Source organism: Chaetomium globosum, genomic scaffold, assembly GCF_000143365.1.
Source record: "Chaetomium globosum CBS 148.51 scaffold_5 genomic scaffold, whole genome shotgun sequence".
Lineage (NCBI taxonomy): Eukaryota > Fungi > Ascomycota > Sordariomycetes > Sordariales > Chaetomiaceae > Chaetomium > Chaetomium globosum.
In genome coordinates this window covers 2,555,411-2,579,041 of record NT_165980.1, presented here as the reverse complement: position 1 = coordinate 2,579,041, position 23,631 = coordinate 2,555,411, and the positions used below count along the sequence as shown (strand labels likewise).

At 54.5% G+C, this 23,631-nt stretch overlaps 9 protein-coding genes across 9 annotated transcripts; 4 read left to right on the top strand and 5 right to left on the bottom strand.

Annotated features, from left to right (window-relative positions):
* Positions 1-1,600: 1,600 nt before the first annotated feature.
* On the top strand, positions 1,601-2,641 carry CHGG_07676 (uncharacterized protein; the record flags this gene model as incomplete). Its single annotated transcript, XM_001225331.1, has 3 exons — positions 1,601-2,031; positions 2,107-2,452; positions 2,534-2,641. The coding sequence occupies 3 exons, from the start codon at positions 1,601-1,603 to the stop codon at positions 2,639-2,641; spliced, it is 885 nt and encodes a 294-aa protein (XP_001225332.1).
* Positions 2,642-3,391: 750 nt separating this feature from the next.
* CHGG_07675 (uncharacterized protein) lies at positions 3,392-4,634 on the top strand (the record flags this gene model as incomplete). Its single annotated transcript, XM_001225330.1, has 2 exons — positions 3,392-3,740; positions 3,814-4,634. The coding sequence occupies 2 exons, from the start codon at positions 3,392-3,394 to the stop codon at positions 4,632-4,634; spliced, it is 1,170 nt and encodes a 389-aa protein (XP_001225331.1).
* Positions 4,635-6,714: 2,080 nt separating this feature from the next.
* CHGG_07674 (uncharacterized protein) lies at positions 6,715-7,272 on the top strand (the record flags this gene model as incomplete). The annotated part of the gene is made up of 2 exons (XM_001225329.1): positions 6,715-6,780; positions 6,835-7,272. 2 exons carry the CDS (start codon positions 6,715-6,717, stop codon positions 7,270-7,272), a joined length of 504 nt encoding a protein of 167 aa, XP_001225330.1.
* A 1,551-nt stretch (positions 7,273-8,823) lies between these two features.
* On the bottom strand, positions 8,824-10,106 carry CHGG_07673 (uncharacterized protein; the record flags this gene model as incomplete). The annotated part of the gene is made up of 4 exons (XM_001225328.1): positions 8,824-9,588; positions 9,659-9,726; positions 9,784-9,840; positions 9,899-10,106. 4 exons carry the CDS (start codon positions 10,104-10,106, stop codon positions 8,824-8,826), a joined length of 1,098 nt encoding a protein of 365 aa, XP_001225329.1.
* Positions 10,107-11,098: 992 nt separating this feature from the next.
* Positions 11,099-12,220, bottom strand: CHGG_07672 (uncharacterized protein; the record flags this gene model as incomplete). Its single annotated transcript, XM_001225327.1, has 1 exon — positions 11,099-12,220. One exon carries the CDS (start codon positions 12,218-12,220, stop codon positions 11,099-11,101), a length of 1,122 nt encoding a protein of 373 aa, XP_001225328.1.
* A 3,584-nt stretch (positions 12,221-15,804) lies between these two features.
* On the bottom strand, positions 15,805-16,662 carry CHGG_07671 (uncharacterized protein; the record flags this gene model as incomplete). Its single annotated transcript, XM_001225326.1, has 3 exons — positions 15,805-16,062; positions 16,146-16,463; positions 16,546-16,662. The coding sequence occupies 3 exons, from the start codon at positions 16,660-16,662 to the stop codon at positions 15,805-15,807; spliced, it is 693 nt and encodes a 230-aa protein (XP_001225327.1).
* Positions 16,663-18,063: 1,401 nt separating this feature from the next.
* CHGG_07670 (uncharacterized protein) lies at positions 18,064-18,437 on the bottom strand (the record flags this gene model as incomplete). The annotated part of the gene is made up of 2 exons (XM_001225325.1): positions 18,064-18,230; positions 18,374-18,437. 2 exons carry the CDS (start codon positions 18,435-18,437, stop codon positions 18,064-18,066), a joined length of 231 nt encoding a protein of 76 aa, XP_001225326.1.
* A 933-nt stretch (positions 18,438-19,370) lies between these two features.
* Positions 19,371-21,190, top strand: CHGG_07669 (uncharacterized protein; the record flags this gene model as incomplete). The annotated part of the gene is made up of 3 exons (XM_001225324.1): positions 19,371-19,413; positions 19,748-20,068; positions 20,292-21,190. 3 exons carry the CDS (start codon positions 19,371-19,373, stop codon positions 21,188-21,190), a joined length of 1,263 nt encoding a protein of 420 aa, XP_001225325.1.
* A 348-nt stretch (positions 21,191-21,538) lies between these two features.
* Positions 21,539-22,316, bottom strand: CHGG_07668 (uncharacterized protein; the record flags this gene model as incomplete). Its single annotated transcript, XM_001225323.1, has 2 exons — positions 21,539-21,710; positions 21,781-22,316. 2 exons carry the CDS (start codon positions 22,314-22,316, stop codon positions 21,539-21,541), a joined length of 708 nt encoding a protein of 235 aa, XP_001225324.1.
* Between the last annotated feature and the right edge of the window lie 1,315 nt (positions 22,317-23,631).

The following is a 23,631-nucleotide window of genomic DNA, read 5'->3' as shown; positions in this document are numbered from 1 at the left end:
AAAGTCTAAGGACTTATTCTGGGTAACGTAGTGCAGTGGCATGTCCATGCTTCTTGAAAGTCCGTTTTCTCTGTGGAATTATAAATCTACCTTGGGCAAGCTAAGGTTTGTTGAAATTTTATGTTGTATACTGCTCCGACAAATCTCTTCTTTGCGACTTTTCCGGGTTACATCATCTCAGCTGATACACAAGCGCACTCTGTTAGTCCATGGGCAGCTTATTAGTTTCATAGATGCTGACAGCCACTGTAGTCAAGGGCACGAATGCATGAGAACGCTATCAAAGTTGGGACAGTTTCACAAACCCATGGACGAAGTGGATTTCAACCAATTAAACAAATGTTGGGGCTGCTAGTGCGACTAGGTGCGTCGTGGGATTGTCATCATTGGGATCTCAAGAACACTGATCTCACCATAGTGGCGTAGGATATGAGACACAAAGCGAAGCTAGGGAACCTCGGCCAATAGAAGCAGGGGCGAGGGAGAAAGAGAGGCGAGATAAAAATGAGAAGGATCTAAAAAGAACAGACGGTCTGCCGTGGCTTCTGAGTCGATTGACGAATGTAGACGTCATCTAGATACACCTAATCCAGCCTTTAAGATGAAATTTCCATGGGTTTGCGAAGTTTATGATGACGAGGGAAAGACAAATCCCGGAAGTTCCACCCAGGGTGGGCTAGACCACACCTCATTGTGAGACAATGCACTTACATCATCCAGCCGACGGGACGCCCGGGGAGGATGAGGAAGTGCATGTCGATCATCTCAAGTGGTACCGCGGATATGAAGACCAGGTGAAGAGAGATACCACGGGAAAGGGATTGGAAAAGTTAACTGTCTGCGGCCGGGATGAAGATCTAACTACAAGAGACACGGATGTGAAGGGGGATGATAGAAAAAAGGAAGAAACGAAAGAAGAAGAAACAGGCAAGGAAAAGGCGATAGAAACTTGAATCAAGAACAAGGGAGGGAAAGCTAGGAATAACAGGATGAAAACACAATGGAAAGAAATAGAGAAAAATATAAAGATAAAAGTAAAATACAACAAAAGAGAAAATAACTATGTGTCTAGGCATGACTTGTAAAGTCTGATAAGACGGGATTCTTAATACCTCTTTTTGAGACCTTTGAGAGAGTTGCCCGATGACTCAAGATCCGGAGTTAACGGGCCGTAGTAGCGGATCGAGCTCCCGATTTGAGACGATTCCTGACCGAAAATATCTTTTGACATCCCGCTGCTTGAGGCAGAGAGATGAAAGGGGACTAGGCGGGCAAGATTGTGTGAAGTTTCCTGAAACCCGCGGACGGTGCAGCTCCTTTGGGTAGGTGGGCGGGCAATCCCTCAACATCATCGACTTCTCCACCAATCAGCTATGGGACTGTGCCCCTGGCAACCCACGCCGAGATGGAGGACGACCTCCATCAACCTCAAAGCGTCCCGAGTAGGAAGGGGATGCGGCGCTTGTTTTCGGTGGGTTAACTTGATATAAGTAGGCCATGTTAGGCTGAGCCAGATGATCGGTTTTTATTACCGTTGCAAGCGTGGTAAATCACTCGACAGATCGCATAGGTAATAGGTACTTAGCCACAGCTTCTCGTGATGGCACCCTTGACATCCGCGGCCCTGATCCTGGGCAGCCTTGCCAGCCTCGTTGCTGGCCATGGCTACCTCAAGAGCATCACCGTCAACGGCGAGAACTACCTCGCATGGCAGGTTGGCCAGGACGACTATGTCACCCCGACGCCGGTTCGATACGCCCGCAAGCTTGCCGACAACGGCCCGGTTCCGGACTTTACCAGCAACAACATCACGTATGCCCAAACTCAAGGCCCAATATGTGAGGCCACTGCTGATTATCAAGCTAGATGTGGCGCAGGGGGCAACATCCCCGCCGAGGGAGTGATTGAGTTGAAGGCGGGCGACACTGTGTATGAGAAAGCCTCTTCCCGCAAGTCTCACGGCCATACTGACGCAATCAACTTCACAGCTCCCTCAACTGGGACCAATGGGGCAGCTCTCACAGCGGTCCGGTCATGACGTGAGGCCCTCCCCTTCCCAACTTCACTCAACCGCCCTCACCCTAACAAACCACTCCCTCACCCCAGCTACCTCGCGCACTGCACCAACGACGACTGCAAGACCTTCTCGGGCGACACGGGCGCCGTGTGGGTCAAGATCGAGCAGCTGGCCTACAACGCGGCGGGCAACCCTCCCTGGGCGTCCGACCTGCTGCGCGAGCAGGGGGCCAAGTGGCGGGTGACGATCCCGCCGTCGCTGGCGCCCGGCGAGTACCTGCTCCGGCACGAGATCCTGGGCCTGCACGTGGCCGGGGTGCGCATGGGCGCCCAGTTCTACCCGAGCTGTACCCAGATCCGCGTTACCGAGGGCGGGAGCGCGGCGCTGCCGGCGGGGATCGCGCTGCCGGGCGCGTATGACCCGGATGATGCGGGCGTGAGTGACTGGTTTCTTTTTTTTCTGGCCCCGAGATGGGGGGTTTCGAGGGTGTGGTTGGCTGACAATGGTTGGTGATAGATTTTGACCGAGTTGTGGAGGATTAACCAGGGCCAGATCCCCTACACGGCCCCGGGAGGAGATGTCTGGGGTGAGGCGGCGCCCAACGCGAACAGGGATGGCCCGTAGATGACTCGAGGTTGATTGGGGATGGGGAGATATTTTGACGAAGCATGACAGCGATTTTATCTTTCTCGATCCGAAGCTGATGGTCTGTGACTGTTATCCAAATGCCGTCTACTTGACTTGTTTTGATTCACTCCAGCAAGATGGCCACAGCCCCTGAAGTTGTTCAAAGTGTGATTAATCCCCGCCTGGTTTTGCAGGTCTCAATTCCCGGGTTCAATTGGGTTTGATACCCGCAGATCGACACCGGATGCGCTTTATATTGGATCGGGCGGGAACAAGCGATTTTGCCCAGAAACACGGCTCTGCGGAAGTCCTTCCTCCGCCCTCGGAGTCCCTCCACTTGGCCGGTTTGTATTTCCCCGAAGCTTAGTTAATGCCGTCATCCGTTCCGCAGTAACTGAACTGCGCCGTTGTGTCGACGCATCCTGTTAACCGCCCCTCGACCACTCGCAATGGCCCTCAATATCCGCTGCAAGGGACGATGACCCGACGGCCAATGAGGGGAAGTGATCGTCCTTTAAAGCATCAAGCTTTGCAAAGGATAAAGTAGGTTCGCGCCGAGAACCCGCGATACCAGGATTTCTCCCGACAGAGTGCCATCGACGTTCCCCTCAAGTGCGGTGGCGACGCCGGGGTACGGCGTGTATAAGAACTGATGGGGCATCTTAATCTTGGCCATTGTGCCTCTAAGTCGGTTCGACCGCGGTCCACCTGAGGCGTACTCACCGATTTCTACAACCGTTTGCCACCATGAAGTTCTCACTATCGTCAGCGGCCATGTGCGCCGCCCTGCTCCCGGGAGCATCCGCGACCATCTTCTACGCCGGCGTCGCCCAGTCCGGCGGGGAGTTTGGCGTTTGGAGCGCGGACGGAACCCCAGGGACCGGCTTACCCGGCCAATTCGGCAAGGAGTACCAGTTTATTGACACCGCGGGCGTGGACATCATGACGGACGAGAACAAGGTCAACCTCCACCGCGTCGCCTTCCTGCTGGAGCGCATGTGCCCACCGGCGGACGGTCTCGGGGCCAAGTTCAACGAGACCCACTTCGACCACTTCAAGGAAGCCATCGACTACATCACCGTGACCAAGGGCGCTTGTATGTGCATTACTCACCTCTCACCCTTCCTCCACCTGTCCATCCATTAGTAGCAACCACTGACAATCCCCAGATGCCATCCTAGACCCGCACAACTACATGCGGTACAACGACCCCTCCTCGCAGCCGTACAGCGGCAGCGTGATCGGCAACGCATCCGACCCAACCGCCGCCACAACCGCCCAGTTCGGCGAGTTCTGGGGGGAGCTGGCCGGGCGGTTTGCCGACAACGAGAAGGTCATCTTCGGGCTGATGAACGAGCCGCACGACATGCCGAGCGCGCTGCTGCTGGAGAACCTGCAGGCGGCGGTGGACGCGATCCGGGCGGCGGGCGCCACCAACCTGATCATCGCACCCGGCAACTCGTGGACGGGCGGGCACGCGTGGACGCAGGGCGGCGACGAGGCCAACAGCGCGTGGCTGCACAAGCTGGTGGACCCGGCCAACAACACGGCCATCGACATTCATGAGTACCTGGACGAGGATTTTAGTGGTGGCCACACGGCCTGCACGCAGGACCCGGCCGAGAACTTGGCGGATGTGACCGCCTGGCTGCGCGAGCACGGGCTCAAGGCCATGATCACCGAGTTTGGCGGCTCCAACACCACGGCGTGCACGACCATGCTGAACGGCATCCTGGACTTCATGGCGGAGAACGAGGAGTACATTGGCTGGACGGCGTGGGCGGCGGGTCCGTTCTGGGGCCCCAACAGCCCCTGCTGCACCGACCAGAAGCAGCTGGGCAGTCTGGAGCCGGGGAGCAAGGCTGCTGGTGGCGCGCCAAGTCTGTATGATACCGTGTGGCTGCCCGTGTTCCAGAAGAAGGTACCGGCGAAATTGCAGTGGAGCGGGGCTGCGAGCGTGGATGGCGGTGAGTTGACGGAGAAGGCGTAGACAATATCGGGTGTACTGTACTACTGTGTGTGTTGGGCGAGTTCGAAGGGGTGGATAACGGGGCGGGGGCGGGGGGAGTTATATGACTTAGCGCCATAGCAGTGGATTTCAAAAAGAGACACCGTCGTCTTCCATTGTTCACCTCCACCCCTGGTCCGCAAGCTTGATGTGAAGCACTCAGCGTTGGTTGATGTCGGGGCGTGTGGAATCCAGGGGTAGGGGGTTAGGGTTGGGAGAGCTGTTGCCCCAAGTTGTCCGCCAAGCCAGGGTCCGGCGCCTGAACCAGTGGCGCCTCTGAAACGCGCCCCTCACACCTTCTGGAACGGATCGACAGGAGCTGCGAGACGACACAACAATTTCTCATTTTTGATGTCGGGAGTCCCAATCCAGCATTATTTGCGAGTGAACAAGAGGAAAGATGAGGAGGCAGATTGGAGGAAAAGAGAATGAAAAGAGAATTCCCGGGATCCAACCTGAAAGTGTAGGAGCCGTTTTGTGGTTCCGAGCCATGCAGTCGTGGCGACCTAGTGGAAGTGTGAGGAACCTTGACAGAATACCTTGGTACCAAAGGTAAATGCCAAATTCTCGTTCGACCGAAGGAACATCCCACGCTGCCTGGTGCTCGCAAATTCACTTTTGAACTCAACCTTCCATCGTGATATTTTCATTTCAGGCTTCAGCTCCAGGAAACCGAGAACCGAAGAAACGGAACAAAATGTCCGCACGGCAACAAGCATCCTCCGACTCCACCACCGGGGGCGCGCCGGACGGGAAATGAACACCATTGGCTGGCAGTGCAACACTCTCCGGAAAACCTCAACATCCGGGGCCGAAACAAGGCCAACCTTTTGACCGCCGTGGCGCGTGTCCCACCTCATTGGACACAGTAACAAACGCACGAGAGCGGCGACGCCAGTAAATAGCCGCGCAACGGGTAGGCAACTGGCCAGAACCCGAACCAAGTCCGCCGGCAACTGCACTTCCGCGCCTCTAGGAATCAATCTCTTTCCACAGAACCACTTCAGCTGGTCTCGTGGTTCGTCTGTTCGTCGGGTATTGGGCTATCCTAACCCTTTTGAGATTAATGAGATCAGCGACAATGAGAATGAGAACTGAGAAGCAGGGTTTTTGATGGAAACTGTCAGTTCCGGCGGCCACGCATCACAGAACCCAGGAGGGCCCTGCGGGTTGCGGCTCATGAGACAATCGCCGCAACGTCGCCCCGGAAAGCTTGGGCCACTACGAAGTACCAAATGGTTTGGTAGAGAACTTCTGGTCTCGAATCCGAAACGAGGAAGGTCACTGCCTCCGCCGGCAAGCCTCAGTGCCGTTTTACAGTCTTCCAGCCGCTTTCTTCGTCTGAATGCCGGTCATGCTGCCCTGTTTGTTACACATTCCGGACGTAATCTCCATCTGGTCTCATGGTCAGCTAGAATCCCTGCCTTGTCTCAACGTCAGCTTCGGCACAAAAGGTTTATCACCGCAGCTCGGTCCGCTCGTCAACTTCCTTTGTCTCGGTCTTCCGCTTTTCCATCTTTCTTGTGTTAAATTTCTGCATGCTGGATTCTGCTAGCTCCTTTTATTTCTCTTCTCTCGACCCATTGAGCTTAGTGTGCTGACGGGCGAGTTTACATAAAAACCCGCCGTCGTTCCCTAACCTCCCTCCTCGTCGCCCGTCATGCCGCTCATCCTACCTCGTCTCCCTGCCCTCGTCGCAGCCCAATTTCAAGACTACAAGCTCCGTTGGCTACCTTTGAGCCAAAAACAGTGGTCAAAGATGGCTCTTCAACCCTCGCTTCTCCACGTTTCAGCCCTTGACCTATGGGACCTTTTCTCGTCCTTCCTCAGCCATGGACAGTTAAGCAGCGACTTCCGGCGTGTGTATCTCCTACTATCACCGACCACATCCTATCAGAGAAGTTTCCCAAAATCGCGACGGGGGGGTTGAACGCGACGCTAGCCTTCAATACGATTCCGTTGGAAGCGGCCCCGAGTCCTGATACCATCTCAGAATGGTCTCCTGGAAAGTGGCTACCCGAGCCTGCTCCCCGACTTCCCCCAGGGGATGTACCCGGTGATGATGCAGGCAGCACATGATCATGATGTCCAGCTTCGGGCTTATGGCATCACCCTCGAGGACTTTTCGGTTCGTATTTCGATCGGGTAAGCTTGCACATGGGACGATATTGACTATCTGCAGCGCGCTGGGTTCGAGTTCCCCTTTCTCGATCTCTCGGGGGACGGCTATTCCTCGTTCCGCTGGGCACCAGCTCAGCTCATTAGCGCCACGAATGATATCGCCGTCGAAGGGTCACGAGCATACGGAACCATCGTGTCCCCGGCCAAGTACACACCGTTGTGTGACGCTTACAAGCGCCTGCCCAACGGAAACACGTATTTCAGAGCCAGCAGCGTGGCATCCTCAGAATTCGTCGAGCTCGAGATGGCACGCGTCTCGTTTCCCAAATTCAACCCCTACCCGCTGGAGCTCTTCAAGAACATCACGAATCAGCCTACCTTCGCCAACGCTACGTCGTGTGACAACATGATCCGGCTGTTCAACACAACCATGTCAGTCGGAGAGCACGCGCCTGTCCCCGTGCGCGGCAGGATCAAAAGCGCGCGCTCTCCCCTTTGAGGGCGAGACGGAGTGGACAAATATCTACGGCGTGCAGGTGGCGACGCCGTTCATTGAGAACAACTACCTCGAGTGCGAGAGCATGAGGGGGTACTCGGGGACCGGCGGGCCTGGCGACTCGTAATATACCCGGTCCACCAGTCTAATGATGCATTGATAAATATACACTTATAAAATGTAATGATACCCGGCATAAACCAACCTGGCAACTGGATGCAGTGCGCTAGCCATAGCTACTAGGATAAAAAAACATAGAAATACATTCAATAATACTAATGTTAGTATTCAATCCCTATATGATGTTGACCCCGAGAAAAGACGGAGCATATTAACGCAAGAGAACGTGGATGGAAACTCTAGGTGGACAGGACATAAATAGCAAGCCCATCGACTAAAATCCATGATCGCTAAGCCAAAAAAACAATAACAAACAGGTTCAATGAATGCTAAGGGGATGATAAGGTGCCAAAGGGCCCTTGCCCTCGTGGCCGTCGGCGACACCACGAGGATGCGACCTCGACCTAGCCATCTATAATAGATATATTGTTCTTTGCCCGCCCCAAACGATCAACCTCCTGGATGGAGAACGGCAGGACGCCCGTTCCAGATGGAACACTCGTTATAGTTGTGTTGGCAAGCTTTTGTCTAGCACGTCCTGAGCTAGGGGAGGCCCGAATAATCCCTTCGAATGGCGTGGATCGACTGTATCGTCGCTAGGGGAACAAGGATGGTAGTCTAGGAGATTTAGCCGAACCGACCCAAAGGCAATAAGAGATATGGAATGATGAAAACGAGGTATCACTCCTGTTTGATTGTTGAGGTTAGAAGAGACGGTATTAACCTCAATATATACAACAGTAATGGGCGGTTTAGAAATGAAGAGCCAATGTATTCCCCATGCAATTTCTCTTTTATTGAATAGTTATTTGGTAAACTGAATGGGATAATGTCGCGATTGTAGGCTACTCCTCTTTTCTAAAAGGGAAAAGTCAATAATAATGAGCTCCCGAATTCTTTGAGTGATTCTACCATATCAAATGGACCTTCATTTTTTAGCCTCGAGCCTTGACGAGGTGACTTAAGCATGGTATCACGAAGAAATACTCAACGATAATAGGGGGCGCCAGAATTCATCATCGAACTCGCAGGAGAAGTTCCATCAGTTTTTTTTTTTTCGAACCCCAAACCTTTTTAATGATACTTCCTCAAAACCTCAGAAAAGATCCCCCTGGTCCCAAAACAACAATATAAACCCACAACGCCGGGGAGCAAAATGGTCCTCAGGTCCTCCCCCTTTCCCCTTCCCACACAAATTCCCCATTCCCCCCCAACCCAACCCTCTATACCGGTTAATGGGCCGGGGTATCTGCGAGCCCCAAAAAACATACCGATTTCCCACTTCCCGTTCTCATGGTTATATGCCTGGCCCATATAATTTATAACCCTTCTAGACCATAAAACTGATGATCCCACCACCCACATATTTCATCTTTGACTCTTTTCTTCCCCCCCACACCCCACTCCTCTCCTCCCCCCTTCCCCGTCCCCACACTATGCAGCTGATAGGTATGCCCCCCACGCCCGGCTGCGGGCTGCGCTTGGACGGGGTACGACGACGACGCCCCGCTGGGGTTTGCCGTCGGCGCCGCCCGCCCCGCCCCCGCTGCCCCACCCGTTGGACGAGAAGAGGTTGGGCATGTGTTGTCGGACGAAGGGTTTGAGTGCCGCCAGTGCGTTGCATAGGATGCCCAGGTTCATTTCGAGGAGCGACCAGACGGCCGCGGAGCATTGCGTGAAGGTGACGTCGGGGTTGGCTACCATGGCGCGCACGTACGCGACCCGCACGATCGAGGCGATGCCAAGCGCTGCGTGGGGGGAGTTAGTTGATGCTGGTTGAAGGGTTGGTATGGGGGTGGGAGGGAAGGGAAAGGTTGGTGGCACTGGGTTCACACGTACGCTGATCCGAGGCCTAGGATGAGGCCGACGGTGATGCGCTGCTTCAGGGCCCATGTTCAGGCGGTGGATGGTGGGGATCGGGAGGACGATGATGACACCGTCGGTGACGATGTTGAGGACGGCTTGGGAGACGGCGATGTTGTTGAGGCAGACGGCGCTCTCGGGGGTACCGAGGAGGGGGTTGCAGGGTCCGCAGAACAGGCCGGTGAAGGTGGCCGTGTAAGCGATGAGCACCACGGCGGTGGCGACGATGCAAACCCGGAAGATTCTGTCCGGGCTGATGCGCCAGTAGAGGACGAGGATGGAGAGTTTGGTTAGGGTTGGCGGCCAGATATAGGTTAACGCTAACAGGAGTAGTTGCTGTTCCATCAGGGGTCAGCCGGTGAGATTCGTTGCACTCGGTTTCCGTGTACGAGCAAGCTTTGCATACCTCTAGGTATCCGACGAGCTGCGTTTGTGTTACTTCGTACATATTCCTACCAAAACCCGCCGGCATAGCTAGAGGGAAGGTGTCAGCAAACGTGCTACGATCTCGACAATATGGCAGACACATACCGTTCACCGAAACAACGAAGAAAGCCAAGGTCACCGCCCATGCGGCGATGAGTAGCGCTGCAACGAAGTTAGCCCCCAGTCAACGGCATCTCCAAGAACCAACCAGAAAACCTACGTTCATCGAACCCCACGGATTTCACCACAAAGACCCGAGTGTAGAGGCGCAGTATGAGTGCTATCGTCGCTAGCGTATATGTCACGCCGAAGACAGCCATGAAGGCGACTTGTACCGGCGTCGTGTGGTAGAAGTCGGGGGTCACGCCTAGCGGTGCTGGCATCAAGCCCACCATGGCCGTCGGATCTGGACCGGCGGGAACAGACATTGTCGCTAGCTACAGGCCGTCTGTTGATGTCTACCAGGATCAACCTCTCTCGATAGAGAAGCGGTAGCAGAAGGACCCGAAGACGAGGACGAGTAGTCAGACTCTGGCCAAGTCTTGGGATGTTCCCACTTTAAGGACATGAGGTCCTCGGCCTTCTTCAGGCACCTTTTCCCCTTTTCCAAATATTAAAAAAAAAAAAAAAAACGTTTGGGCCCCAGGTTCAGCTGCCTGCCCCAAGGGGCCTTGGGTCTTGCCGGCAGCGTGGGTCAACGGTTTCCTATCCTTGCAACGTATCAATGAACCAGACTCGCCAGGCTCGGTGTTCGGCATGCAACCCGAGAGTAGCAAGAGCGTCTTCAGCGTCGCAGAAGGATGAGGAAAAAGAATCAAAATTGAGACCAACACCTCTCGCTGATCTGAATCCCACCCCTGTGGCTCCCTTCTAGGGTCTAGCTTTCTTCGACCTCCCTCCCCCCCGCCCACGGAAGGAAGGAAAAAAGAGACCCCTTAGTGATGTCCCACTCCAAGCAAGGCGTCTTTACCGGGATTAAATCGCCTATAGTATGGGGTACAGAGGAGGAGTGCGGGTTTTCAAGGACTTGCACGGGGAGCGGGTCCGCCGTTGGTGTTATGCAAGGAGCGGACCGAACCCGACCAGTCACGTCTTGTTGCCCAGCATTTGTCGTTCCATTTGCCAAGCTACCAGGTGCTTTTCTTTCCGAAGAGGTGGGGTTGGGGAATGACTCCAAATGGGCACGAGGGAGGACGGGGGACAGTAACCGAGACCCAGGGATGTGGTTACATGGCTTGAAGGCCGGCAGTCTGGATCCCACTCCCGAATTTTGTCTCAGAAGCACACCACCATGTCATTCGATTCATTTATTGGCTGCGCGGCGCCACAATTAACATCTTAGCTGCATACATTATTGCTGGGGTTGCGTTCCCTCACCACGCCCCCTCTCCCATTCTTGCTTTTTGCCGCACAACTTGAATTACACCTCCGTGACATACCCGGGGAGGCTTTCCAGCAGTTCTAGACTCTTGTGGTCGACGATGGCCGCCATGTGCCTCACAGTCATGGCGTCAACGATGTCCTTGGGCTGCATCAGTGGCGGCGCCAGAGCCCAGGCGAAACCATGGACGTGATGCTTCCGGTAGTCATCCCAAAGAGCCGCCTTCTCCAGCTTGGGCCCGCCGGCCTCGTGCAGCTTGGCCAGATAATGCTCAAACAGCTCGACCTCGTTCGCGCGCCGGTCCTCGACGGTCAGCGCGCCCACGACAAAGTAGGTGACGTCGTGGAGGAACGAGTTAGCGTGCAGGCCTTGCCAGTCGAGGAAGCCCGGCTCGCCGGCGGGGGTGATGAAGGTGTTGCCGATGTGGGTGTCGCCGTGCGCGACGACCAAGTGCTCCTGGTTCGTGGTCGTCCACAGCGTCTTGAACGCCCGGATCCACCGCTCGCGATCGATCAGATCGTCCGAGACGGGTGGCTTGGCCGCCTCGTCGAGGAAGCGCCCCGCCCACGCGACCTCGGTCATCAGGGAGAGGATGACCTCGCGCAGGGAGAGGCCCTCCTTGAGCCAAGGGAAGTCCGCCTCCTTCGCCCCCCACGTCTTCGCGTGCAGCATGGCGAGCTCCTCGACGCCGGCGCGCACGCGCTCGACGGGCCAGGCCTCGATTGGGTTGCCGAAGCTGTAGCCCTTGGCTTTGAGGTCGTCGAACACCACGATGCCCTGGCCCGTGACGGTATCGCTGCCGCTGTACCAGGCGGGCGGTAGGCGCATCGACACGGTCGGGGCGATGTGGTAGAAGAACTCGGCCTCGCGGCGGTAGACGGCGTTCAAGGTGGGGTGCAGCTTGATGATGGCGGGGTTGAAGCCGCCCTTGATGCAGACGTGCGTGGGCAGCGTGGCGGCATCGCTGCTGTCCTCGTATGTGAGCTTGTAACGCAGCTTGCTTGCTGTTCCGTGGATGGCCTCGACCAGCTCCGCGGTGGCGACAGGGCGGCCGAGGATCTGGCTGAACCAGGCTGCCGTGGCTTCTTCGACTACCACGGGCAGAGGAGTGGCAGAGTCAAGGGCGCCCTTGGCACCCGCTGGTGGTACGGGGAACGACATGGTGTGATTGTTTGCGCCTCTTCTCGTATACACAGTATGATAAGGAAAGGATGCGAAGTCCCGGGGTTACTTCCGCCTCTCAAGAAGCAACTGGGGTCTCCGGTCATTTTAAATAGCCAATGCGGATATTCAGCGTCCAAGCTGCTCCGGGGGGCAAAGAGGCAATGGCGCCCCTTAGCGGAGCCAGCTGCTAGATACAGATTAGTTGCAATAGTTGGCTAGGCTACCTAGGTGACTGGGAACTCGCCCCAGGTGACCTGGCCGAGTTCGTGAGACATACCAGTCCCGATGAGGAAGAGCATGCAGTGCAACATTGAACGCAACTCATGCGGGCCCGTGTCGAGTGTTGGGAAACGGTTCAGAGACCCGAGTGAATGGTAATGGATGGTAGGACAAAGCAGCTAGTTATGTAACTAATTTGCAGTGGTTCTCCGCCATGATAAGGGCTCCCACCAACGTCCACTGTTCTCCGGACATGGACAAACTACCTTGGCAAGTTCTTGTTGTTGGCTCTCTGCCAAGCACATGTGCCGCATAAACTTTGCTCGGCAGGGAGGTTGCGAGCGGAGCTTCGCACAAAGTTGAAAAGATGTGGTTGTTGGAGAAACAAAAATTCCCAACAATCCCCCCTTTTCCCCCGCTTGGGCGGGTCGTGGTAGCATTGAACGACCGAGGAAGTCACCCAACGGAGCGGTGAGTGACGAGCATGAAGCATGTAGCATTGAACCTAAGATGGACAGTTATTCCCCATAATTAGGTAACCCGTCAGCATTTGGGGACATACTGGAAGGGCTCATCACCTCCCTACCTACGGTAAGGGGCTGGAGTTATCAACCCAAGTCGACTTACATGTACACCGCCCTCTGCTCCCAGAAGGATTGACAACAATAAATGCGACGATAAGCCAAATGGGAGGTTGGAGGGAGCACAGTTTCATCCCCCCGCGGGTTTCGACATGGATCCAACCGTTCCACCCTCGGCGTCGTCCGGCTCCACGTCTACGGCACGGTCCTATCACAACCCCCACGGCCTGTCACGCAAACAAACGAAACACCAACGGCGCCTCTCCACGCCGCCGGCAGCGCCCTATTTTCGGTGCCTCCTGCCCTCCTCCTCCAGGCCGGGTCCAACGGCCTCAACAGCGCATAACCCTCTGCATTCATAACCAACGGGTCCTCTAAAACGGCGTCAGCGGCCCCCAGTCGTGACCCGGGAGGGGCCACGTCTTCTTATACCGCTGCCCGCCCGCCCCCAGGCAGGTCGGGTTGGGGCCAGCGATGTAGATCGTCACAACAAGCACATCGTGGTTCAGCGGGCTCTGCCATTCTGGTTTGTTTACTTTTCTTCTTCTTTCTGTCTGTTTGTTTGGTTCTGCAGGCCGAGAAACATCGCTGGTCGATTTAGACCTTCTTCTTTTTCCCGGTTTTCTTCTTTTCTTGTTTTCATGTCGTTTTCGCGGTCCTCTCCAAGCAACAACCCGGAACTCATCATGCTTGGGTCGGTCCCTTTGAAGCGGAGTCTCTCCCGCTCGTTTATCCGAATCATCCAACGGACGCTGCCGCTCGTGAAGAGCAGGGGTCGGTCATGGACCACCAACGCCAAGACGCGAATGCCGATCGACATGTGAGAAGCGAAACGGTCGAAGCTCCCGACCAAGCATCGTGAAGGCTAGCTTGGCTTGGCTAGCTGACCCGTCTAGCGGCGGAATCCGACCCCGGCGCGGGGGCTTTCCGTCCCGGCTGCCTAGATTGCTGTCAGCCCATGTCTCGATGTCTTCCGTCGACCTTGACTCGGTCATCCACCACGGATGGGTCATCCACGACAGACACCGCGGTCAAACGAGCGCCAGGCACTTGTCTATCTTCATTTCTTGGGCTGAGCGTGGGGTCATGTGGGTTTCACCCTCTGCATCATGTTTTGGGATAGAGGGGCAAATGGAGAGTCAAAAAAGGCGTTTTGGGTTTTGCTGAAGGAGGCATGAATGCACGAGCAGGTGCATTGCAGACAGGTCATGCATGGGGATTGGGTTGTTTTCAAAACTGTTAGATACCTTCGTTTGAGATACCAGCTAAATAACTAGACACTGAAGCAGAAAAAGTGATCATTGGCATTGTTCAATCTATCCCAAGGCCCATCATGGCAATCATCATTGAGGTCTTTCCAATTTCCAGTTTTCGATCTCTATCATTGATATCAACTAGCACTCTGCTTCAATCTTCTCCAATTCATACAGCCAATGCTCGAGTGCAGTTCTGTCATAGGGATTGCCCTTCACTTCGAGGGGCCTGGGCCTAATATCCCAAACCACGCCAAATCTCTTCCGCCCCTCGTTTCTCGTCTTCGGTCAAATCATCCCCTTGGAGCCGGCACAGGACATCCCTCATTCGACGTACCCAGGTTTCTTTCCAGAAACGGACAACACCATCAACCCCAGGAATTGGGCCTTGAAGGATTGCCATGATCTGTTCCTCAAATTCCACGAGCAGCTCGTCCAATAACCCCAGTTCGTAAGCTTGTTCTTCTTCAGCCCAGGTCCACTCCCCGTAATAACTCCGTATCCCGTAGTTAGAGCCGCAGCAGGAATGGCGAACGTCGAGCGCAGTGAAAGTCAAATATCGCAGGGCTGCAACATGGTGCCTGACATCCAAGTATTTTCCAAAATGCTCGAGATACTTCGTAAAATACCTGGCCACCGATGACAGAGAGACCACATGCCACAAAGGTACGTCATCGGAGGACTCTGTGTCCTCCGCCACACTGCGGTCCGGAGAGTCTGTGTCCGCCGTAGCGCTATCGGTGGAAGAGAGTCTTTGTCGGCCTCCAAAGATGCGGGTTTTCAAGCCAGGCCATCCTCTCAACAGGGATGTCAAGGGGGTGCAGCCCCCGGGGGAACATTTGCAACGGCAGTTGTCGGCTATTTCAGCTGGCAACACTGCAGCATTGACTTCGTGGACCCAAGCTGTACGGTCGTCGAGGGAATGAGATTGGTTTTTATTGGTATTAAATCCGGCAACTGGGAAGAGCGTCTCAGATCGGATCACGTCTTGCGTATTGATTTTTGACCAATCGAATATTTTTATTTATCGCCCACCCTGGATGGACCGGACACTCGTACGAAGTAGCCGATCGGCTACCTATGTCAGAGTTGTGCTGGCAAGCCTTTGCCCGTGATTCCCTGGGCCAAGGGAGGCCCGAATCATCCCTTCAAATGATGTGGATCGACTGGATCGTCAATGAGGAACCCGGGGAGGCCAAAGATACCACCGCCGGTTTGAAGCACGCGCTCGTATCTTATCGAAGACATGAAGGAGCCGAACAGGGCTTTTACGCCGGAAGTGTCGTTGGCCGTATAGCGGCCCGTATGCTGTGCGACCACCGCATGCAACTCGAGATGAGAACGGCGGAAGAAGCCGTTGCGGTGTGGCTACAACGAATGGCAAGAGGACGTAACTGGGACAGGATACCATACTTGTTGTTTGTTACCTATCTAGCCCAATATCCAATACGCCACCAATGAGCGCATTTACCATATTCATCCAGGAATGGTTGATCTCAATGGCCAACAGATGGAGGTTACCCTCTCGCTACGCCGAGTCCTTAATCACCTCGGCAAGCGGGCCATACCAGCACTTCGCCATGGCATCGTTCCCGTTTTCGTTGGGGTGGACACCATCGCCGGTCATCGAGGCAGTGTCAAATCCCGTCCAGCAGTCCACCACAGTAATGGGGCTTTCCGCCGTCGTGACCGTTGGAGCCCATTCCGCAATTGCCTCGTTCAAATTCACGACACGCTGCCCGCATCCGGCGCAGTTTGGCGGGTTCATCGGTATGATCTGGGCGACCTATGGTTTGTCGATGTCAGCGCGGTCAAACGTGTATGTACCCCTCAGGAGTCAAAAACAAAACAACCGCAACATCTCCATACCAGAATCTTCATCGTCGGCTTGCTAGCGCGCATCTGCTCTACAAGCGTGTCAAAAGCCCCAAGTATCGTGCTCGGCGACAGGTTGCTCCACACGTCGTTGGTCCCCAGGTGCATCATGACGACGTCGGGCTCGGTCTGGGAGAGCCATCCCACCAGCTGGTTCTGGCTAGCGATATTCGTGGCTAGGAATCCACCGTGGCCCTCGTTCTCCCCGTCGTAGTCGAAACCACAGCCCTGTCCAGGGAGCGTCCCGACAAAGTCCGTGTTCTGGATACCGGCGTCCTGCAGCTCCCGCCAAAGAAGAGCCCGCCAGCAGCCCTGGCCACTTAGGTTAGCGGGTGCGCTGACAGTTTGTAGGACTGCCGGGGTGATATGAGGGGAGGAAGGCTTGGTCTCTTACGGGGCTTCCGGTGATGGAGTCACCCAGCGCCATGATCCTGACTTTGGTCTGGGCGTTTACAAGTCCAGTGTTCGCAACAGCGAGGGCTAGCAGCCCGATGCTTCTCAAAGAAACCATATTGCAACACTTCGAAGGACGCAGATACTGTTACCAACCAAGTCCAGAAAGGATATCACGAGCAACTATAACCTCGATAAGGTAGACCGTTTAGCCTGGCTTTTATATACCCTAAAATATGACAAATGATATGAACGCAGTATTTCAGCTGGACGAGCAACCAAATCTTTGGGGATCCGGAGCCGCTTCCTCCGCCGATCTGGCAGTTTGGACCCCAGTACGCTCAATAACCTGGATACGTGGGGACAGCTGGAAAATTGTGTCCGATGGATTAAAAGACTAACGGACTTTCAGTGGGTTACGGTCTAGTCGCGGCTGTATTTCGTAGAGATCTGCAGTCCGTATCAAGGAACCGAAACCCCGGAGGGAGGTGCTCCGGTTCTTGCAGTTGAACATCGGGCTTCGGGCCTTACAAAATACACAGGAACGTCAACAAGCGCAAGCAAGTACCAGATACTAAAGTCCTTTTACACACCGGGTGTGCTGAGCTTCATAGTACACCACGAGGGTGCTCCAAGAGTCCAATGCCGTTTCTCTGGTTGTTCTGAGTTTGACGTTTCTGGCTAGATAGGAAGGACTGAGGCTCTCTGGATGTGGCCCATTTCCACTCCTGTCGTCGTCATCATCCGTTGTTGAATCGACATTAATATTTATTTATTATTCATACTCCGCTATGCCCTAGGGCGTGCCGGACCCTCAGCTATTTAGTGTACAGGAAAACCGTGCCCTCCCGGGCCGGGTGAAAAACCCATACCAACAATCAAGGAACGATGCGTTCTGGTGAGTCTGCGTATACAAAGAGAGGAGGCCTCCTGGCCTCCGAACGGGGGCGCTTCAGGCCGCCGCTTCCAGCTCGAGCCTCCTGGCTAAGTTGTACATCGGCAGCTTCCCCGAGTCCATCAGCCAGTCGAGGACTCTCCTCGCGAGCCGTGCAGTCGTGGGATTGATGCCGTGTAGAATAGAGTAAAAGTCCCGTCGTGTCCGAATTCCAGTTCTCTCCCATCTTCGAGTCAACGGTGGGGCCAAACACCACACTACCAGGTGTTCGGCAGTCTCTCGTCCCTCGCCACACTCGCAGGCAGGAGTCAGAACCTCCGGGACTCCCCGTGTAAACAAGAAGTCCCGTAAGCCTATCGCTCCCGTCCGGATTTGAATCAGCAGTGAGCTCTTTGCCTTGCTGAGACCGTCGTGCCTCCTTAGGGTTTCGTTCCGGAATAGCGTCTCCTGCTGATGGTCAAAGTCGTCCGCCGGCCTGGTGATTGCCCTGCCGTCCCGTTCCTTTAACCATCTGGCTTTCAAAGCCTCTTCTACTACCCTGTTCGTATCAACGGTTCCCCCCGTCCAGCGCATAGCCGTGCCCGCGGCTCTCTCCACCGCCGTAGGCCCTTGAGGTCCCAAGGTTCACGGTCGGCCCCTGTTGCCCCTCCTCGAGCTGAGTCTCTGCTGAATCTTGCGGCAGGCGGTGAGGACAACGCTCGCCGCCGTCTTCTTGCCGCCTCGACCGTCGTCCAGATCGGGTCGTTGGAGTCGGTTTTCGAAATCGGCAAGCCGTTTGTTTAGGTACAAGTCTAATGGTGGTACCCATGTCTCTGTCTCGAGGTTACGGATGGGGGTAGACTTAAAGGCTCCCGCTTGCTAGATATATACCCACCTCGAGAAGTGATATGGGGGCTGGTCAAATGCTGCAGTCAGCAGAATGCCGGAAACTGACGTTGGGAATTAGGAGAAGTCCAGTGCTCCCCCCTGTTCATGGATAGCTCACTCAATGGGGTCATTGGGGGCATCTGTCTAAGAAGAGGTCGTTACTAGAGATGTATTATATTATATCACCTCACTTACATTTATTCTCGATGGCTAACTTTTCCCTTAGGGCGGGTTTTTGGTACCCTGGCAGTTTTGTGGAAACACGGCAGGGACTCCAATCACCGCGAAATGCTGAGTGCAATCTTCCCCTAATGGGTACTTGTGCGGCCGCTCTCGGCGTCGTGTTAATCCACCAACGAGACGGAGAAAAAGATGATTCGGTATACGTATCTGCCCTTGTCCCATATCCCCACGTCCTAATCTAGGCCACCGTACGATGATTAGGCGACGTCGCCAGCCATGCCGTGGCCTCCTGGAAATACAAGTTGTTATCCTTTCCCCTCCCAGTACCTACGAATCCCTTGAAGAATGCTTAGCCCCTGTTTTTAACCTATTCTTGACGACACGTCTCGCGGGCGACAGCACGGGTAATTCGAATAGTGGTCTTGATTGGTGCGTTGAGCGTTCCCCCTGAGGAGGCTCAGCGGAGGGGCGGCCGCCGTGCCTTTCCAGGGGGGGGGGGGGTAGTAACAGTCGGATTCGTGAGTTAACCCCCCCGCAAGGAGTCAAGTTGCATGGACTGAAGTACCTCCGCCAAAGGTCCACCTCAACATATTCCAATTGCCATAGATCTGGACACAACATGCTGAGCCCATAATAGGATCCATACTTTGTAGTAATTTACAATCTTTGGGGTCCCAAATGTATAAGTACACCCGCCCCAACGGACGGTTTTGGTCATATCGCCCGGGCCCGATGTTTAGAACCCATCAGACACCATTTCAGGAAAGGTTGAGGATGGTACAAACTGCAAAGCATGCATGGCACTAGGACCGCGGCACCTCGGGATGTAACGGCTGGGAAGAAGCCCAGTTCCCGTCTCCTCGTCTCGTCAAGCGTACCCGATGACCGAACTTGAGGGAACTCGCTTCATCGGTAACTCCCGGGGTATAAACACCTCTTTGCCCCTCCCACCTCGGGGGAAATCACTCCTAGCGAATATGCAGACTTCCAATGATCAGACATGCATTGCAGACTCAATGGCAGCTCCCTAGCTTGGCTGTGCGGAGCCACTACTTCCGCATTCTTTTCGGGACCCTTGAGGCAGCCATTGTTGTTCAAGAAAAAAAGTACTTCTTAAGAGAAGAATGCAATCCATGGACTTCAGTGACTACCTAGGTTGAGCCTTCTAAGTCTAAGATTCATCACCCTTTAATTATCTCAGTCAGAAGACATTTACTCAGTATGCTAGTACTCTATGTACTCTCGGGACTCGTCCTAGCCGGACCAACAGTGGGCATCATTAGCCAAGATGGGACGGGACGCCTTCCAGCTATGGGCTGGAACTCGTGGAATGAGTACGGTTGTGACATCAAGGACAGTGATTTTATCAAGGTTGGCGAGCTGTTGATCTCATTGGGCCTAAAAGACGTGGGTTACGAATATGTCAACATCGACGACTGTTGGAGCGACAAGGAGAAGAGACGAGACCCAACTACGAAGGAGATTTTGCCGGACGAAGCCAAGTTTCCCCAAGGGATCAGCCACACTGCTGAGGTGATTCATTCTCTGGGACTGAAACTTGGGATATACAGTGACGCTGGTTCGTACCCCCGTTTTCTTGTATTATGCTACCCGACTTGCATGGCATGGCCGTTCGCTGAGGAATACTGAGAGAATCATCTAGGAACCGACACGTGCGGGGGCTATGCTGGCTCACTTGGCTACGAGGAAATCGATGCAGCATCCTTTAACAAATGGGGCGTTGACTGTCTGTTACCTGCCAACCCTCCCACCCATGCACCAGCTGACTGTTCGCACTGCAGACCTCAAATACGACAACTGCAACGTTCCTACCGAGTTTACTGATGAATACGAGTACGTTCCGGAAGGGCCAAACACCGATGCACCCATCGGCTACGACTGGGGAAAGTCCAAGACCGCCAAACGCTACAATGCGATGCGAGATGCTCTCCTCAAACAAAACCGAACAATCCAATACTCCCTCTGCGCATGGGGCCACGCCCACGTCGAAAAATGGGGCAACAACACCGGCCACAGCTGGAGAATGTGGGGGGACATCATGCCCGCGTGGGAAGGCAAAAGCGAGTGGAGTTGGGGTCTGATGCCCATCGTAAACCAGGCATCGTTTCTCTGGAACGCCACCGACTTTTGGGGGCACAACGATTGGGACATGCTGGAGGTTGGCAACGGAAACCTGACCATCGAAGAGAGCAGGAGTCACTTTGCACTGTGGTGCATGCTCAAGAGCCCCCTTATCATTGGCACTCGGCTTGACACCATCGAGAAGCCCATCCTCGACATCCTCTCCAACAAGGAGCTGATCGCTTTCAACCAGGATCCTGTGTACGGTGCCTCGGCAATGCCTTTCAAGTGGGGCTACAACGAGGATGGCACTTCGGACATGGTTCATCCCGCCGAGTACTGGGTGGGCACTTCGGTGAAGGGCCTTCACCTCTTTATGCTAAACACGCAGGATAAGATTGTGAAGATGCATGTCCAGTTCAATAGCATCCCGGCGCTGCGCCATCGCTCCAATGCCGAGTACCTCGTCCACGACATGTGGACCGGGAAAGACTTGGGCAGATTCCGCGGGAAGATTGCCTTGAACGTGGCGCCTCACGACACTGCGGCGTTGAGGATCACAACTATTCACGGTACGATTGCGTCGCTGGCTTCAACCTTGATATTTCATGCTGACTAGATGGTAGGACGTCACCCCCGGCCTGAATGGACACCATAAGCACTTGAGGAGAGCGGCCTGGTCGACGCTGCAGGAGATGGGAGGCAGTGCCCTCACTCTTGAGGTTGTACTGGTACCTACACCCACAGGGGAATGAGTTATGAGGGTTCATACAACTGTATTGTCAAATAGACGTCTACTTCTAGCACGATCATTCACATTTTGGCTCCCCTTGACCCGGCCGCAAGAGGCTGGGACTCAAGGCCCAAGATCCCTAGATGTAAGAGACAGTTCCTACCAAAATTCCGCATGGCTGAGACAGGAACTAGACTATAACGACGTCCCATAGCACGTTGCGAGATGCGCCATTCAGCAAGAAAGAACCTGCGGCCCGGGAATCTGATACGGCCGACCGCCGCCATTCGGGTTGCCAGTGTTGTCGTAGATGTTGATTTTGATGCCGGGGTGGTCGGCCTTGTACGCTCCGGGGAAGCTGACAAAGTTCGTGCCGGTGTTGGTGCCAGAGCCGGTGATACGGATCCTGGTGGAGAGGAAATGGTCAGTCAAATGTGGTGGAGGTAAGGGGACGTTCTTTGGAAATTGTAACATACTGGGCACACTCCATGTAGAACTGGGCTTGTCCCGCGGACCCCGCGCTGTGGAGGGCGATGAGCTCGACCCTCATCAGATAGTCACCGGGAGCGACGCAGGTCGGCATGTTGAAGTAGTGCCATCCGGCGTTAGAGATCATGGTATCAACTGCCCAAACTCCACCGTTCAGGCCGCTCTCGGCAACCTTGAACCACTTGTGACCCGTAGTACCAGCCGTGGCGGCATTGTCGACCTTGGCAAGGTAGACGATGATGGGACCCTTGTGGCTCCGTGCAATTGGGTGGTCGGGATCGTTGGGGGACTGGGCACCACCGATAACGTGTCCCCACCAGGCACCGACCCGCGCTCCGGCCGGGATGTTGATGATGGTATTGTCCTTGTATTGGATGCCGGTGTTGCAGGCAAAGTTTCCGTCGTTGATGTTCATGATCGGGTAGTCGCTGGAGGGGGCGCGGACGCCCTTAAGCTGCCCCTGATCCTGTCCATTGACTGACACCTTCTGAAAAATGGTGTGGCTGGATGCAACAGCCACCATGTTGAGGAAGGTTGCCGACAGCTTCATGGTATGTGACTGTGTAGATCGAGGGACGAAAATGAGACAAATAATAGGAGGAAGGGAGGCGGGTGGTTGGGTCCTCCTCTCGGTTTTTTCTTTGGTACTCTTGCTCTTATATACTCACATGTTCAATCTAAATTGTGCGGATCAACATTGAGTATCTTAAGCATGCACGTACCTACCGAACTTGCAATGTCTTTTTGCAGAATTGCACCATGGACTCGAATTTGGGAAGGTATCAATAGACCTTTTGGTACTCAACAGAATAACGTGATGCTCATGAATGGAACAACGAAGGTACTGATAGTGTCATTAAATCATATTAGTCTGTCGTTGTTTGACTGGTGTATTGTGGCGGCCTTGTCTCACTGGGAGCCGTATTTCGCTCTCATTGGAGAGATGGAGGGCTCGGATGTCCTCCGTCCGCGCTGTGTCCGGTGGCCCGGCGCTACCCCAGCCGGTAGGACGGTACGAAAGTGCGGAGTGCATGTTCAGCTGCCGACGCAGCATCCTTGCTTCGGTACTGTAACGAAGTAAGGGAGAGGGAATCAAAGGAAAAAGCATCTCGGACGCGTGGTGGGACCTGGAGCGTCACAAAGTAACCGGCGGTCTCTTATTGTACATGTAGTACCTGGGCAACCTCAAAGTTCAATACGATATCTGGTCAAGCTTCGACGCGCAAAAGAGTGAAGACAGCCGGGTAGAATTTGCCACTTGGGTTCTATACTTGATTGGTTTATTTCAGACCAATCCACCTCTCTCTAGCTAGAAAACACCCGAATTCGAAAGGGGAGAAAAAAAGAAGAGGCAAAAGAAGGGAGGGGGGGGGGAAGGGGGTAGAAAAAAGAAAAACAGAAGTAAAGGAAACCACAGAAAAAGAGACTAAGGCAACTACTTAGACATGATTCCGCGACAACTGCCTCCGAAACCAAGATCGTGCAACCAGGAGTTGGGGACAGTCATCCTGCAAACATCACACATCCAGGGATTCCACGCAGCCGATTGTGATGAGAAAACCGACAATGTTAAAGATAAAACATTAGCAACTCTATCGATCAACAATTCCAAACGAGCTCCGCACTTCAAACCAGTAAACACAAACCCAAGCCCATGTCTCCTCCCTTATACCATCAATCAACACTATTATAACCTCGCACCTTACTCCCACCACTCCCACCCAACAACGGTTCCTCCACCCCATCCCGCAACGCCCCCTCCACGTCCACCAACTTCCCATAACCAACCACCCCCTCCCCCACCTCACCACTCACGTCCATCACCCCCACGCCCCGCA